Genomic DNA, 17,838 nt, shown 5'->3' with positions numbered 1-17,838 from the left:
TTACATATAACATAAGAAAGGAACTTGTAAATGCTATTATACAGCCATTATTTTAAATCATGATCCAATCAAACTGACAGACATCTAGGTCTAACAATGATATGTTGGTGGACTACTGGACTAGATCTTGTTTGGGTATTTCTAGAAGAATATACTATAGGAATCGGATCCATCGGCCTGCCCAGCCCGCAGTCGTATATGAACTTATTGAAGGAAAAAGCCTATGAACGACTAATTCTTTTATCCTGCGGGATTTGGACTGAAGGGTTGTGTTGATATGGGCTCTACTCAAATGGGCTTCAGCCCATATTATCTGGATTTCTCAACCAGCTCCTTGCGCTATCTCGTGGGCCCCGTCGGAGATGGTGGACATCGCTGTCCCCGAAGTCTCACGTGTGAAAGGGATCCTTTTGGATAACTATCAACAACCCATCAGTGGTTAGCACACCTACCGACTTTTCCAGCACCCACCCCACCGCCCGCAATCCAAGACACGGGCCCCTCGCGAGGAGTCCCCACGTGTGTGGGTCGTGAGTGGGACGTCGTTGCACACGTGGAGCCGAACGACTCCGGCCCATGCGTCGTTCCCACGCGCCTTCCCCCAAAGCAAGTCGCCGATTCTTTTGTAATTCCTCGCGCCGATCTACGCGAGATTGGAGACGGAATGCGAGGCTATAGGCCGACGCGATCTTGGCCGTCCGATCTTAGAAGACAGAAGATGGAGTAGTTTGAGAACGATGAGGACCGAAAAGGACACCGCGCCGTAGATTCACGAGAGTCGCTGATACTCGTTTGGACGGACAGACGGATTTTGGTGTGATTCCGGCACAACTGGAAGCTTGCTATGTTATCACCATGGACTCCAAAATGATACAGAATCATCTAAAATACATCAAGCCCACGTTTTGCATGACTGCTCTAAATTAAAGTCTAAACTCTATAATTTATGACGTGAAAGGCTCGGTATCTGATTATCTGAATCAGCTTCAAAATGTCAGGCATTATTTATATATATGATTTGACCTTGAAACAATAAGATGGGAGAGCCATTTTTGGTGACACACGGTATTTATGTGCTGTGTGCATGATTCACACCGGGATTTATGTTCTCCTTAGACTGGGCTGCGTGGGCCACGGTCATTTTTATAGCTTTGAGTGGGGAACTTAAGGAAACCCACTCAACAATAAAGGAAAGCATGACCAAATACCAAAGTGTGATGTTGAATCACATTACAACATGAAGAATCCTAGAAGCTCACCTTCTCCCAAACTCATCTCCTCAATTCCTTTTTCTTCCTTCTATATAGTCCATATATAGAGCACATTCAAGATAATAATACACTGAGATCATTATTACAGGTCTGAGAAGATTTCAGCCATCCTAGATAGATAGATAGAGAGAGAGAGAGAGAGAGAGAGAGAGAGAGAGAGAGATGGGGAGGTCAGAGATGGATGGCAGGTGCAAGAGGCATCCAAAGCACAGGCAGTCCAAAGGGGTATGTCCCTTCTGCCTCAGAGAGAGGCTCTCTCATATCTCAGCTACTTCTTCTACGACCACCACCAATGCTTCTTCCACCTCTTCATACTCTTCCGACTCCAATCTCTCTTCTTCAACTAAGTCCCCTCCTCGCCAAGGCACCAGGAGCACGAGATTCTCCCTTCTACTCAAAGGAAACCCCGGCAAGTCCGAACCACTGAGGAAGAGTCGATCCTTGGCTTCTGTGATGAGAGATAACAAGGAAGAAGACAGAGAGAGGCAGAAAGAAGAGGGGAGAAAGGAGAAGGACAAGAAGAAGAAGAAGAAGAAAAGGAGGAGGACAAGGAAGAAGGAAGGAAGTTTCTGGTCTAAGCTCATGATTGGTTCGGACAGGAGAAAAAGGGAGGTGAATGGAAGCTTGTCGCACTCCAAGACCATGAAGGAGAAGTCTTCTGCCAAGTGGGCATTGTTCTGATGGATGTTCTCTTCCCCTCGTTGTTTGAGCTTCTACATAGGGAATAAGATAAAGCATCACCAAGGACATGAGAAGCTATCAGAAGTCGGTCATGTATATAAGAAATATATTGTGTATTACGTATGTTGGTGAAGCCTTTTCTTTTGAGTATGCGAAGGCGAGGAATTAATAATCATAAGGCTAAACAATTTGTTTGTTCTCTTTAAGCTCTTTTTTGTAGCTACAATAAGCCCTCGGGCTATAATTTTTGGTCGTGTTTACAAAGTTTAGTTGAGATTAGGGATTCTTAGCTTGCACTTTTGGTTGCTTTAATTTTCTTGTGTGGATCATCACTTCCTTTAAATGAGCAAACTCTGAGAGGCTGTAAAATATCCTCTATAGATGTTTCCTAGCTTCCGTGCAATGAAGATCCGAGGCACATTCCAACAGGTGAAGTATGGCAGTGGATGGTGTAACGTATAAAAAAGCCAACAACTTTCTACATCATACAACCTATTCCTCGAACCGAATTGACCAATTCATCAACTTGCCATCACACCTGCCGACAGATTTGTCGTAAATCCATCAATCATATTTGAATTGTTAGGCTGCACCCATTAGGAACTGGTAACCCTTCAGCTACCATCGACGCAGTGGACCAACCTTTGATGTAGAAGTACCACCAGATCAGCTCATCAGGACTAGTTTCTCACTGCAGAGCCAGAAACCACAATTCTACAAGCATATCAAAGTATTTACAAACACTTCTTTAGCTATGAGAAAAAATAAAATAAAATAAAAAACAACAAAGTTTCATTGATTCTTTTTGTCAGAAAAGCAGCAGATATTCTATTGATCCTCTGGTTCCATGTAACAGAGATGAAACAAAATGAACATTGGTATCTTCGCTGCTGTCTAAGATATGTGGCCATCCCCTATGACTACTAGTAAATACAACAATATGGCTATTGGTATATCATCAATCTTCTACATTACCCACATTCCTTGGAAAAATATCAGGAATTGCTATTGTACACCTTTCATTTCGGTTTCATGAAACAGAAAACTGATACGATAAAACAAGATTTGAATTTGGGTTTCTGTTATGAACATGCCCAATACTATTCTGGATGACCCTGAACTTCATATCGTCGTCATTGCCACCATAACCATATTCGTTGTTATGGTCCCTACTAGGATGCTGCTTCAATCTCTGAAAGATTTCATCGAGGGATTCAAAGCAATAGACTCTGGTATAATGTGCAAACATTGATCTCTCATCTATATCATAATCCATATCGTTTTCTCCCGATCTACCCCCTGATGGCTTGAAAGTTGGATCTTCATATAACTAAAAGAAAAGAATCTTGGATATTATAGGAAACTAATGTCTATGACCCAAACCTTTTCTTTACTCTATATAATATTCATAACTAGAACTGCAAACTTTGTCAAAGTACCATTTATCAATAATAATTCATTTTATCAATAATAGAATAGTTGAACCTGAAAGAATAAGCAGAAGAATGTGAATTCACCGATAAAAGTGAGTGGCAATTATAAGTCATCATTTATCATCACACTGACAATATGTTTTTTCACGAAATGATTATATGAAGTGATAGATGGGGAGGTAGAAAGTAGAACGACAGTAGAATGGCTTGAGTGTAAAATTAATTTTGGAGTTTAATGTGGTCACTTAATAAGAATAAGGGTTAAAGTAAATCTCAATAGTCAAGTTCTAATACAAGTTCTGTTGTATATATGAAAATATCTAATCATAAAGAGATATCACAAGCATTAGACAAAGTCATATGAAAACCAAATCACCAGAATACTGAGAGAGGTGCACCATTTGAAATTCTCCATGCAATACATACAAATTTTGGACTAAACGGAAACAATACAGATCTAGTATATCAAGGGGTCAGTATTGCTCAGCTTCCCTGATACATCATGCTAGGTATTGACAAACATAATTACCACACCCAGAATAACAGATTTTATATTCTTTATATGTTTCTAAAGTTAATTTATGTCTTGAAGTTGTTAAATATTGCGCTAAGTTCGTTACCAGCATCAAGATTCATAGTAAAGTTGGTGTGTGATGCAATTGCTTCAGTTTTGTTCTCACTTGATGAGATGATAGTTGATTAGGTACAGCAATTAGGGAGAAAAAAGGTTAGACAAATTATAGAATATACAAAGCCACATTAACTTTAGTGTAACTAAGATGTTTTTGCATCTATCCTCTGTTATTTGTGACAGTACTAGCACCATTTAGTGTAGTATGATTATTTACATTACAAAACCAGGCATGATATTAAACTATTCTAAACCTTTGTGCATGCATGGTACATTAATAGGTATAAGGTCATGAAAAAGTGAGTAAGAGAAAGCATGAGAACCAAGTAAAGATGAAATGAGAACTGCTGGAAATGGTTCTACTATGAGCACATATATAAGCAGAACCAAGGTAGTTCTATTTCTTCCCCTTCACTAATTAGTTTATGATGGCGGGTAGCAGGGGCACCAGTCCAAGCTGCCTCCAACTAGCAGCTCCATACCAGTTATTCCCGTGTATTCTTTTCCTTTGCTCAAGCTGAAGGTGATGATAGATCATGGGCTATAAGGAAGGATGAGCACAGCAAGGAAGCTCACATAAGAAACCAGCTAGAGGGAGCCTAGTCATAGTTTCAAATGCCTCCATTCATTTTATTCAAGTCTTGGAACATCTATACTTTCCTACTCCATGACAGACAAGTTTTAAAGATTTTTCACAGAGGCATATTTGGCAAGAAGACAAAGAAGTTATATCCAGAACTAAGAATATGAAATGAAGGCTACTGGTTCACTCGAGTGTTCAAACAACATAATATATTTAAGATCAGAAATATGAATATCATACTGCTACCAACTTTAGAAGAAGGAATGCTCTATGGAACCCATCCTTAACTGCAATCAGCTCCCCATCCCACTCTAATCCTTCCCCTGGCTCTTTGAACTGAGTGAACAACATAAATTTTATCTTTCCCTCCATTGATCTCTTTCCTGCCCCTTCACCCATATCGCTGCAGCTAGCACCTAAGATAGCAATGTCTTGCTTGTTAACACAACTGTTATAAGACAACCATAGTACAGCATTTAGCATGAACAAAGTTAAATGAGATCGATAAGCTTTACAACTTCTCATAATAGTTTGCTCAGGTGCCATGGGTGATCTACAGACACCAATACTCTAATCACAAAATTCCCTGGAATATGTAAAAAAAGAAATCCAATTATTCTGGAAGCTTTTATCTTTCTACTTTTTCAAAACTTATCCTCATAAAAAGAAACACACCATTCTTTTGAATTGTCCGTGGCTTTATTTGAATTATGAACATTTTTCTCAATATATAGTTCATGATTTTATAGCTCAAAGATTGAGAATTAATAGTTGCAATTTTAGACAGTCAAGATTGTCAGAGCTTATTATACAGTAAAAAAGGGGAAGGAGACAAATACATGATAAGTTGAACAAGATAAAATGAAATAATAACATAGTGAAACAATACCTAACTGCTCAAATAAGATATGTCCATACCACTGTTGCATTTGGGAATCCTTGATAAGCATTATGAAGGCATACAGCCATTTTTGCAACCTCATGAGAAAGAACCTTTTGGTGATTAATCCAATAAGCATTCTTCCAAATGCTCCTAGGAATTTCACTCAAACCAAAACCAAGAAGAAATGCACCTGTCACAAGCTCAAAGGTATTTGAGCAAGCCATAGCTAAGCCAACAACACCTCCAGTCCTGACAGCAGAAGAATCAAAATTCAGGAGGACTTTCATATCGATTTACTGTACTAATATGATGTTGCAACCTATGAGGCTAGTTATTTGCATGAATGAAAAGCTTTTGAAAATATATGTATGTATATATGTAGGTATATATTTCATTTCATATTGTCTACCATCTACATTTAGCTAGTTTTTCCAAGTTAATGAAGATTTTTGCATAATTCATATAATTTATAAATAAAATTTTATTATAAAGCACCTAGTTTTTACATTTCAAGTGCTTTTGGGATTTAAAAATAATCTAAATAGTTCTTTATTATCAAATTTCTACCCTGTCATTCACATGTTAATCAAATCTTCATATTTGTCCCTTCTTTTTGCTCAAGGAGAACATCCCAATTTCCCAGAATTCTTTAAATATTTTTCCAAATTATGATTATCCCTAGTGTAATATTCCAAAATGATGACATGCAATTGTGGTATAGCATCCACTTTCATTTGAAATAGGCATTCAACAAAGAAAAAGAACAGTAGTGTAAATCAATTCCAAATTGCTTATAAGCAAAATAAGATACCAATTTGTTTTCTAGCATGCTACTGTCATTAAAATTCCGATGTGCATGGCATTGAAGCTTCCATATACAACCATAAAGCCATCAAGCATTTGCTCACCTTTTAAAAAAGCCCTTTGGTTATTAGCAATATGGTATAATTTCCTTAGAAAAGAAAAAACAAAAGCTAAATAGATCACTTCTAGAGTTCATATCCTTCACTGCCACATGAACAACCTTTCTAAGAGGTAAGTACCAGAAATCTGAAACCAGCACAGATAATCTTTTTCAGCTTTTTATCTTTGTAGATTGTAAGATAGGCATATACAGTGACTTTGACAAATTTGAGTACGAATTATCTCGATTCTCCTCACTAGATTAAGTTATAAAGAGCAAATAATTGAATGAGATTCAACTTAATATGCATTTTCTCAGAGCTTGTCTGAACTTTGAGGCCTGCAAAGCTAGTTTGATATACTAAACAAGAGTAGCTTTGACACTACTACTTTAACTTCTCTGTAAAATACGAGAGGTTAATTTAATAATTCAAAAGACATGTTTTCACATTATTGGGAAACAGAAGTTACAGAAATATCAGAACAGATGCCCATGTCAACCTTTACATCTTACATAAAAACGCCCTAACCATTCTGTTGTAATAACCTATGAGATCATGGGCACAGAGCGAAAGAAGAATTTCTTCTAAAGTAGTTAGCAAGCAAGTCAATATGCTGGCAGATTCGCTTCTCTCAAACATGCCTCACAACCCAGTAAAGAATATTATGTCAATACCATTGGCCTTTAATAAAACGGGCAGGATCTCCATGAGCAGTTGTACATCCATAAGAGAAGAAATGTCAATACAGGAGGGTTGAAGAAGTTATCCCCAATAGCCCTTCTCTCCCCTACCCCTTCCTACCTGTCATTTCACTTTCGATCTAAGAGCAAGCACGATCCTCTAAATATAATGGTATAACTAACGCCCAGCTCTAAAATGCTATTAAACTTAATTAGTATGCTTTTATCCTCTATTATTATGTAGTTCTTTTTATCCTGAAATTACATTCAAGCAATGCACGCATGAACACATGCATGCAGTCAATAGGATAACAGAATGTCCACTGGGTGCAATAGATTACAACCAAATGTTACGTCCCTTTAAAGCCAAGTCCAATGCTAAATGTAAGTACTGCTGTGCAACTGGTTGGGTTGGTTAAGTCATTGGGGAATGGTACCAGTGACCTGGGTTCAACTCCCACCTACTAATTTAAATTTATTACTTCTATAAACCTTGTCTTTTGAAAAAAGGGTAACTATAAATTTGCATGTGTCAATCAACCATATACAGATACATACAAGCATCCCCCAACCTTATGCATGTAGTGTATGACATATTAGCATCTCAAGCGTCAAGGTTCCCAAAAAAATGAACAGAAAGCTTAAGGTTTCTCCATTCACAACCTGCATCACAAGATCGAAACTAGGAAAATGAATAACCGACTCTTTGTGAACCCAAGGGAGACACAAGAAAACACTCCTAAGTGCTGTCTAATGATTTCCCACCAGCACCACCATAACCCAAAAGGAACAGTTTGAATGATCTAAATAATCTCTGTCATAGTGGAAAGTAACACTGAATTTTTCTTCGAAAATTTTTTGTGTCAGTGAGAAAGGACATTTGCATGCTGGTGAAGGTAAAATTCTTATGCCTGTGTCTATATACATGTGGTGCAGAGAACACGTTTATAGTGGTGCGACTGCAGATACGCACAAATATGAAAATAAGGGAACAGATAGCAAGCAAGAAAGCAAATGCAACCATAACTTTCCAACACAACACATGTAACGCTAGCTGAGCACTTTTATGGTAACATGAACCTGTTCTAAAATGTCGTAGCAGAACAAACCAAAAGTTACAAGGAACAAGTGAATGAAAATGACTTTAAGAAGGGGTAAAAAGCACAACCAATTTCACTGCATAATGATAAGCAGAATAAGTCCAATAAGGCCAATAGTTCCCATGATTAGATTAAAAAAAAAACAGTTCCCCTGAAGACTAGTTTTTAGTCTTTCTGTCACTCAGAAATATCCAGCATCTTCATAACCCTGATAGAGGGAACAATAGCCCTGCTTAGAGACATAAAATAACATAAATAAATAAGAATCTATACATCAGTGAATTACATAACCAAATCGCATACATACAACCACAGAAGACATCTATTACGATTCCAAAATATACGGTAATCATCAAAACTTTCTACTCCATGGTGACTTTATTAGGTCAAAAGATACAATTAATAATTTAAGTATGAACATTTATAAATAAAAGTAAAAAAGTTGAAAACAACTTATATTAGTGTACTATAACTCACAAGGTCCAAATGGGTTGCCTTGGGTTTTTTCTCTATAGCCTCTATTTATAGGTTTACCTAGACATCAAATTAGAGGTCTGAAATGGTCCCAGCTGGTGGCTATGTTCTATCATGTGGTTTTATTGTAACATGATTTATATAGATATGGTTGCACTTAGCTAAACTTTCTTAGAATACTACCAGGCATGTTATAATATTAAGAAAAACCATAAAATTAGCTTTAAAATGACACTCATCAAAATAACAGCTTGCTTTTTATATCTTCTAATAAGGATATCCTTAATCTAAGTTAGAAGATTCTGACTTGTAAAGGAAAGCTCACCACCCATTTTGACAACGAGAAGAAGAGGATTTTAGATGCAGATATTGAACGGTGCAATTAAGTGTGCTACTCTATATGTAATCTTGTAGCTAAACTAACTATATGGTTTCTATGATCAATACGTCTTCACAGGTCTGAAAGAAACATCTTTAGGAAGACCGTATTTCGGAAGTATTAGATAACATAAATGTATATATGTATGTACGCATATATATAAAATTCTTGGTTTTCTGAGTAGGATAACTACGGCTTGACAAGATATATTACGTATGAATCTAGAGAATCCAACTACGTGAACATACCATGTCAGAGCAAATGTACTCCAATATGACCAGCTCCAAAATAATACAATTCCTCCCTTCTCTTTGCCAATTATCATCCGCACGAGATATTTGGGGATCATAAACCAAATAAACTAGCAGAACTAGCAACTAAGCTTCATGGTAGAACCAAAGGAAAATATACTGAACGTTTGTTTCAGAACAAAAATGTGTATGATTATTCAAGCATCGGTTAAAAAAAAAAGGCAGTACCAATGTCTTGCAACTAAACGCAGCAACTCACACTATTAGCATATCATCAAAATACTCGCAAGACTGCTTAGCTTAAGTAAATTGTGAATGACATATAGAATGGAAAGTCCGGGAAACTTTTTATTGGCATCCTGTTATGAATTAGAACAAGATCGAAAGCATATGAACCAATGAGAATTGTTAAATTTATATATTTGAAAAATTTTAAACAAGTTATATATAGCAACTCAAATAGAGGGTATACCATCCTGCCAAAAGCAGCCAACAACATGACAGTTTTTTATATGTGTATTTTGGAAAATCACACTCTTTGGCTCCATTGCAGACCATGACAAGAATACTTTTGCAAGCAAGGCCCTCCAGAACACTCTCCTTAGCACAAGGGTCCTCACATTCCCTCCGAGTCCCAACAACCAAGCCATCAATTGGAACAGAACATGCGGCAGTCAAGGTGCTAAATTCCAGCATAACAGCTATTCCAGGAAGCAACCAATGCCAACATGAACATGATCCTGGCCTTCTAGTCCAGAATGAAAGGCTGAAGAAGCATTAGAAGGGTCAAGACATTTAGCCTTCTAGTGATGTAAAAGAACAATAGCAAGATGCTCGAACCATATGTTAAATTCATAATGACCGAAGACTCCAGATATATCAATTTGTCAATCAAGAAAAAAAGATTCAACAATTTATTTACATCGCATTGGCAGCTAATGCATGGATACAAGTGGAAAATGAGGCGAAGAAGTACATATGCTTGTAACAACTCAAGACCTCACCCAAAAAGTTTAACTGAAAAGTATTAGTTGGGCTCCTTGATTTTGTATAAGTACCCAAAATCTATCCAACGAATAACCGATATAGGACTGCACACATGCTCGTACGTGTCCTCACATACTTTCATGTTTAAGCCCTGACGTTCTCGTCAATCTAAAGATTTAAATCCATTCAAATCTAATCATAAGCACCACAATCGACCCATGATCAACCCCAATAAATTCATGTTGCAGTGCCATCTAGTTCACATAAATTATAGGTCAGGTCCGCTTGGGTACCATGAGTAACAACCCAGAATCTCACCCAAAAAAACTAGCTAAAAAGTATTATTTGAATTTTTTGATTCTATACAAGCATCCAATATTTACCCAGTGAATAACTGATGTGGAACTAAACATCCGCCTGTACGGATCGACGCACTGAGCATATGTTTTCTTGCTTCCCAATGTCTACTAGTATAAGCCCCTTCTTTGCCTATCATGTGATTAAGAAAAATAAATTATATTGCTGCATTCCCCCTAGCCCAATCAAAGTAATTAACCGGTAAAGAAATTCTATTACTCCGACTAATTCCGAGAGCACGGTTAAGTTCGATTGCTCCAAGCTCATTGTCGATCAACATCACCAGCAAGCTCCATCATACGGAAACTACAAAACAGTGCTTCAAGTAAAAGGGAATAAGATGTTACCTTTTTTTTCAGTACAAACAAGATGTCACTTCAATTTCAGAAAGGAAATCAAGGGATGAAAGAGGGAAGAGATCTGACGGTCCAGATATCGGCGGGGACGAGGATGATGACGGAGAGAGGGAGCAGAACCAGGCGTATCCGACGGTGAAGAGCACGTTCCAGGAGACCCACATCTCTCTCCCTCTCTGTATGCGTGTGTCCGGAATTCTTCTCCAATACTCTTATATTCCTTCTGAGATGTGAGAAGACTAGAAGAGAGAGAGACAGAGAGAACGGTGACGATGTAGGTATCGTCGGCGAATAAACCAACCCCCTCTCTACGTTTCCTGTTTTGAAGCGCTAGTCACGTGAAACACACGTGCACTTGTGTTGTTCCATCATATAAACATGGACGGCTATGGAGCAACCACGACCCATCCTTGATGTTAGCCCAGCATGTCTCATAGGTAGATGGGCCATCAAGGGTGACAGAAGAGTGTGGTCACGCCTGCGCTCCCTCTTCCTTGAGCCATATTGTAGGTCTTGATTCTCTTGGCTGCAAAAAAAAAAAAAAGGAAAAGAAGAAGAAGAAGAAGAAAGTACCTTTCTCATGTCATCTCTATGTTTCTCCCTTTACGGTCCCCTTCTTTTAAGATGCTCTCTTCTTGTTCTATGCTTGTATCTGCACTTATTATCTTACTTGTAAGTTTTTTTAAAGAATCTGAAGAGGTATTTCCCACCCTCTGCTCTGCATCCTTCCCATCTCCATCGAGGCCGGAGCCCGGGCTTTTAGATGGACCAAGTCATTGCTCCCAAAACCGGGGAGATATATATATATATATATATATATATATATATCCTCTTTTTTTTTTTTTGCTAAAGACGGGTTTTCATACAAAACGTGTACGAATACACCCAATAAAGTCAAAAAATACTAACTCACGGAGAGCCAGTGGCAGCTCCCCCTCCCCCACCCAAAGGGTGTATCCTGAATGATGAGCCGCGAAGGCAGCCACCCAATTGGCTGCCCCATTGGCTTCTCTAAATACATGCTTGGCCTGAACGGCCACCCCAACCCCACACATCATCCCTATGTCCCGAACCAAGGGGTGGTCTGTGCCCTCACCCCTCAGCCCCTTCTGAATCCAACTGATAACTGTGGCTGAGTCGCCCTCCAAAATAATCGAGCCAGCCTGCAAAGCCTGCCTCGCATATCGAAGACCCGCCCAGGCAGCTCGTAACTCTGCCCCGGGGACCGACGTGCCGAACAACTGACAGCCACCTGCTGCCACCACTCTGGAGTGCGGGTCCCGTATCACAAAGCCCGCACCACCTCGCGCGCCTCCATCCAGAACCGATCCATCGAAGTTGACCTTAAGGAAACTCGGGGGTGGGGGTTCCCAGGTGAAGAACACCATCTGAGAAGCTGCCGAAGCAGAAAGAGAACCCCAGGTGTCCCGAGCTATCAGAGGTCCATCTGAAGAAGATCTGATCTCCAATGCCTGCGCGCGCTAGCTCCGCCACGAACCTCGGTGACACCCTGCGCTCACCGAGGGTGCGAGCGTTCCTAGCCAGCCAGATCTGATGTGCTGTGCAGGTCGCTCGAATAGCCTCCTGACATGTCCGAGGGCGGACCAACCACTGCTGCATCATCTGTAAAAACTGAGGCCTCCCACGCCAGACCTCCTGCGAGAACCCTGCCCACTGCCATGCCGACCTCGCCCACGTACACTGGAAGAGCACGTGGTCGACCGACTCCTCAACACTGCATGTCCCGCACTCCGCAGGAATCTCCCATCCTCGCCTACTCAGCGCTGCTCTCGTCGGGAGACGGTCCCACGCCACCTTCCATAGGAAGAGTGCAGCCCTTGGGTGAAGCCCTGACCTCCAAATCCAAGTGTAGTCCTGCCCTGGCTCATGCTCCTGCTGGATAACACCGGCGAGATCTCCCAGTCGGACCCTGGATCGGCATGAGGTGCCCCAAACCCTGACATCAGGCCCCCCACAACCTGGCACTGGAAGAGACCGGATCCTCTCAGCTAGGTAACCCCCGAACAGCTGACGTAACCTGGCGTCATCCCATGCTGACTCTCCTGGGGCCAGAAGATCAAAAACCCGCAGTCCCTCCGCAGCCGCAGCATCGATCATGGTCGGCCAGCACCTCAATGGGACAGTGTCCACCCATGGGTCCGTAGTCACATCAATACTCCGCCCATCGCCGACTATCCACCTGGTGTTTGCCGACACCGTCGGCACATACCTCCCAATCTCACGCCACATGAAGGAGACTCGCCGCCCACTCCATGCCACCTCTGAGCCGTCGCGTCCATATCTGGCGGCCATCACCTGACTCCACAGCCCGTGTGGCTCTAGCAGGAACCGAGCTGCATGCCGAGCAATGAAAGCCTCGCAACGCTCCAGCAGGGACTGCACCCCGAGACCGCCCTCACTGGTAGGCCGGCAAACGTGCTCCCAGGCTACCAGATGCACCCCGCGGCCTCCGCCATGTGACCCCCACAGGAAGCATCGCAGCAGTCGCTCGACCCTCAGTAAGGTCGTCTTCAGAACCACAGTGTTGGCCATGAGATAAACTGGCATGGACCCCAACACTGATCTGATCAAGGTCAGTCTCCCCATCATAGATAGGGAAGCTGCTCTCCATCCCTCCAACCTGCTCTCTACCCGCTGCACCAGGCTGGAGCACTCTGCCACTCATAATCTGCGGCCTGTGATGGAAACTCCCAGGTAGGTCAATGTCTCCTCCTGCTCAGGAATATGTAGAATCCCACGAATCTCCTGTCTGACCCTGCTCTCCGTACTCGGACTGAAGCGAACAGCTGACTTTTGGAAGTTAACTCTCTGGCCCGACGCCATGCAGTAATCCGCTACCACCCTACGAAAAACCCGTGCATCAGAAACCCGCGCCCTGGCCAAAAGAAGACAATCGTCAGCGAAAAGTAAGTGGGAAAGAGGACTAGCCCCCGGGGCGGGAACATAGGCCTCCAGCTCCCTACGGGCACACACCCTCTGCAAATCACGAGACAAAATGTCAGCACAAAGAATAAATAAATAAGGAGATAAAGGGCATCCCTGACGCAGCCCCATGGTAGACTCAAAGAAAGGAGAAGGTGTGCCATTGACCAAAATCGAAAACTTTGGCCCCCTGACACACCCCAGGACCCAACCGATCCACTGCCTATGGAATCCGTACGCCTCCAGTGCCTGCTGAAGAAATCTCCATCTGATCCTGTCATAAGCTCTCTCCATATCCAGTTTAATAGCCATCAGGCTACGCCGCTTCGATGCTCGCTGAAGGTCCCACATCATCTCCTGGGCCAGCAGAACATTATGGAAAATGTTTCTGCCAGCTATAAACGCCCCCTGCTCCTGACTGATGATGCCAGGCAAAAGGGGCTTCATCCTCCGAACCATAATTCTGGCCACTACCTTATACAAGGTTGTACACAAACTAATGGGTCTGAAGTGACAGGGCTCCGCCGCCTCCTGACGCTTCGGAATGAGCGTGATGAAGGTAGCCTTCCAATCCCCCGGCATCACCGCCTGGGAGAAGAAACACTGAATAGCCTCTACCACCGTTGTCTGAATAATACCCCAATATCGTCGAAAGAAGAACGGGGGGAACCCATCTGGTCCCGGGGCCTTGTCTGGAGCCAAAGCCCAGACTGCCTCCTGTACCTCCTGTGCCGACACCGGTCGGACCAGGGCTGCGTTCTCATCATCCTCGATCCTCACATCCACCCTCGGAGGAGGGAGGGGGTTACTGTCATCGGAATCCTCCTCCTCCGTCCATCTGGTGCGGAAGAAATCCAACAAGATCTGACGAATGGAGGGCTCACCTTCCACCAGATGTCCAAACCTATCTCGCAGCGAGTGGATCGTGCTCCGCTGCCTCCGAATAATCGTAGTCCGGTGGAAGAAACTAGTATTGCGGTCACCCTCACGCACCCACTGAACTCGAGATTTCTGTCGCCAGAAGATCTCGTGCTGTCGTAGTAGAGAGTGGTGAGTCGCCAGGAGCCCCCGAAGGTCACCCATATCGTTCATCAAAAGCGTACCTTCCAAATCTTCTTTCGACTGCAACTCGGTGATCGCGGTCTCAACCCCCTCTACTCTCCGGAAGATATTGCCCACAACCTCGCGGTTCCATCGCCGGAGACGCCTCTTGGCCAACTCTAGTTTGCGCGACACCCGGTGCATAGCATCTCCACGCACCGGGAGGCGCCATGCGTCACGTACAATATCCCAGGACTGGGGGTACGATAGCCAAACCTTCTCAAAGCGGAAGGGGCTGTAATGCCTGGGTCCCAATGATGTGGAAATCAGCAGGGGGCAGTGGTCCGAGGCGATCCGAGGTAAGTGACTAACCCTGCAGGTAGGAAAAAGAAGAAACCAGTCTGGGGACGCAAAGGCCCTGTCCAGACGCTCCCAAACCCTAGCACTGCCGAGCTGATTATTGCACCAAGTAAACTGAGGTCCTGAGAAACCTAAGTCCACCAGGCCCGTACGTGACACAAAATTGCGAAACTCTCTCCTGTCCACTCTATCCGTGAAGGCTGCCCCTCCCCTCTTGTCACCCGAACTCAAGATGCAATTGAAGTCACCAACTACAACTGTCGAGACACCCTGGGCAGTGAGACTGGTAATCTCCTGCCAGAGGACTCTCCTGATCCTGTAATCCGTGCTCGCATACACCCCACACAAAACCCACGGAGGAGCATCAGGTGCCGATACAACCATAACTACCTGTTGGGGGCAGTTGTGGAAGACATCAAAGGTCGCCACCCCACGCTTCCACAGGAGCAGGATACCTCCCGACAACCCCTGGGAATCGACTGCATATGTCTCCCAGTCCCTCCCCAGGCGCCGTCTCAGACGTACAAGCCCCTCACCAGATAGCCGGGTCTCACTAAGGACGCAGATCTCCGGACAGTGAACTTGCACTAACCGTTTGAAGGAAGACATGAAGGACGGCTTGGCCGCCCCCCTACAATTCCAAGCTAGGACCCTCATGGATCACAGTCCACGTAGTCGGCCTCAGACCCATCCTCCCCCTGGTATGCGGAGCCAGCCTCAAGCACGATACCTGGGCCCACTCGCTGCTCGTCAGATGTGGTCTGCATGACTGCCGCCCTAATACGCTGCACAGCAGTCGTGTGGTCCGTGCCCTCTTCTGGTATCGGCGGCGCGGCCTGACACCCCTCCGAAAAAGACCTGAGGTGATCCCTGGCCCCACTCCCACTAGAGGAAGCTTCCCCCTGCTCACCCGCGACCAGGGGCAGAGGGCCAAACCGGAAGACTCCATCCGGGCCAGTACCACCCTGCACATCCCATGGCTGTACCTCACTCAGGAGGGCATGGCGCCCGGTGCGTCCCTGGGTCTGGGCGCGCGGTGCGTCCCTGGGTCTGGGCGCGCCAATAGCGCGCGGCGCCACAGTGGCGCGCGGCGCGCCGACGGCGTCAGCCACGCCTAGCTCACGAGCCCCGTCATGGGCCGCCCCCACCGGCCTACGGCCCCGGCCCTGGCGCCCAGCCCTATGGGCCCGGGTGTGCTGGGCTGGCCCATACAGTTGGCCTCGGCCCACGTATGTGAGGGCTAGTTGGGCCCCCTGCCGAGGTTCCCCAGATGGGCCAAGGCCCGCCAGCGGCCTCGGCCGCTTCTGGGTTTGGGCTCGGGCCGCAGCCGCCCGGCTGGGCGCCGGATCGGCCCGACTCGGGCCATCGCCGAGACGCGGACTCAGCCCCGGGTCCCCCGACTCGGCCAGGAGGTCATCGGCCGAGTCAGCTTGGAGGGGGCCGAAGGGGAGCTCCGGGTGCCCGTCCCCCCCAACGGCGAGCGGAGACCGGCGGCGTGCCACCTTCGCTGGCTTTTGCCAGCCCTCAGTGTCCGCCGGGGACACCGGCGTGGTTGGGCGAGCCACCGGGGGCGGCGGCCGAGTCGAAGACGACCCGGGCCCCGAGTGCGGCTCGCTCATCTTCCCCGGCCGCGGCGGCAGATTCTCCCGATGGAGTCTCTGCCGTGACGCCACCATCCAGGGACCATAGATCGGTCCCTGTGCCTCCGCCCCAACGCCCGGAGGCGGTTGAGCAGGCCCGCCCCCCGGGTTCGCCTCCGCTGGGGCCGACCCCGAATCCCCTGTAGCGCAAGGGGTCGCCGGAAAGCAGCAAGCCGCTGCCTGGTGGCCCATTCGCCCGCACCGGGGGCACAAAGCCGGGACATTTTCGAAGACGAAAGGCTGCCATCGCACTTTCGTCTTCCCCTGGATCAGCACACTTGGTAACAGGGGTTTGGTGGTGTCGACCACCACCTTCACCCGGGCGAACCCCATCGCCTGTCGTTGCTCCGTGACGCTATCCACAGCGACCGGCCGGCCCACCCGAGCGGCTATATGGAAAATGGTCGACGTCGACCAGTATTCCGGCGGCAGACGGGGCAGGCGGAGCCACAAGATAGCCGTCTGCACAGCCTCCTCCCCGGGTTCGAAGTCCGGAACCCATGGGGTCATGGCGAGCAGTTGCCCGGCCACCACCCATGGGCCGTCGCTCAGTGCCCTGTCCCGGTCCTCCGTCGACCGGAACCTCAGGGCCAGGTAGCCGTCCGCAAGCGGGACGGCCACCACCTCCTTCAACTTTGAGCGGGCGGCGACATCCTTCGCCACCCACTCGGCTGGGACGCGGCGGCCGAAACTACGGACCACCGCCGCCCGCCCTTCCCACTCGAGCCGGGCCGCCGCAATCGGCTCCTCCGGAGGAGTCAACACCTCCGGGAAGCAGCGGCTCAGCCGCTCCACCTCCGCGGCCGTGGGCCATTGAGTCACCCACGGCCCCGGCCTCGTCCAAGCGTCGGAACCCTTACCGTTTCCTCTCGCCGCTCCCTCC

At 45.6% G+C, this 17,838-nt stretch overlaps 1 protein-coding gene across 3 annotated transcripts; it reads right to left on the bottom strand.

Moving 5' to 3' along the window:
* Positions 1-2,722: 2,722 nt before the first annotated feature.
* LOC103711018 lies at positions 2,723-11,290 on the bottom strand. Of its 3 annotated transcripts, XM_039116788.1 has the most exons (4): positions 10,963-11,290; positions 9,744-10,037; positions 5,518-5,731; positions 2,723-3,282 (listed from the first exon to the last, which is right to left on the bottom strand). In XM_039116788.1, the coding sequence occupies exons 2-4, from the start codon at positions 9,965-9,967 to the stop codon at positions 2,983-2,985; spliced, it is 738 nt and encodes a 245-aa protein (XP_038972716.1). In that variant the 5' UTR covers positions 9,968-10,037; positions 10,963-11,290; the 3' UTR covers positions 2,723-2,982. The 3 variants fall into 3 exon arrangements, 2 of the variants coding, with proteins under 2 accessions (XP_038972716.1, XP_038972717.1); XR_005507247.1 differs by having other exon boundaries at positions 5,489-5,731; positions 9,744-11,290; XM_039116789.1 differs by having other exon boundaries at positions 2,723-5,015; positions 9,744-11,290.
* Between the last annotated feature and the right edge of the window lie 6,548 nt (positions 11,291-17,838).

The sequence above is a fragment of the Phoenix dactylifera genome, unplaced genomic scaffold (assembly GCF_009389715.1).
Source record: "Phoenix dactylifera cultivar Barhee BC4 unplaced genomic scaffold, palm_55x_up_171113_PBpolish2nd_filt_p 000139F, whole genome shotgun sequence".
In the NCBI taxonomy this organism is placed as follows: domain Eukaryota; kingdom Viridiplantae; phylum Streptophyta; class Magnoliopsida; order Arecales; family Arecaceae; genus Phoenix; species Phoenix dactylifera.
This window is presented reverse-complemented; position numbering and strand designations above follow the sequence as displayed.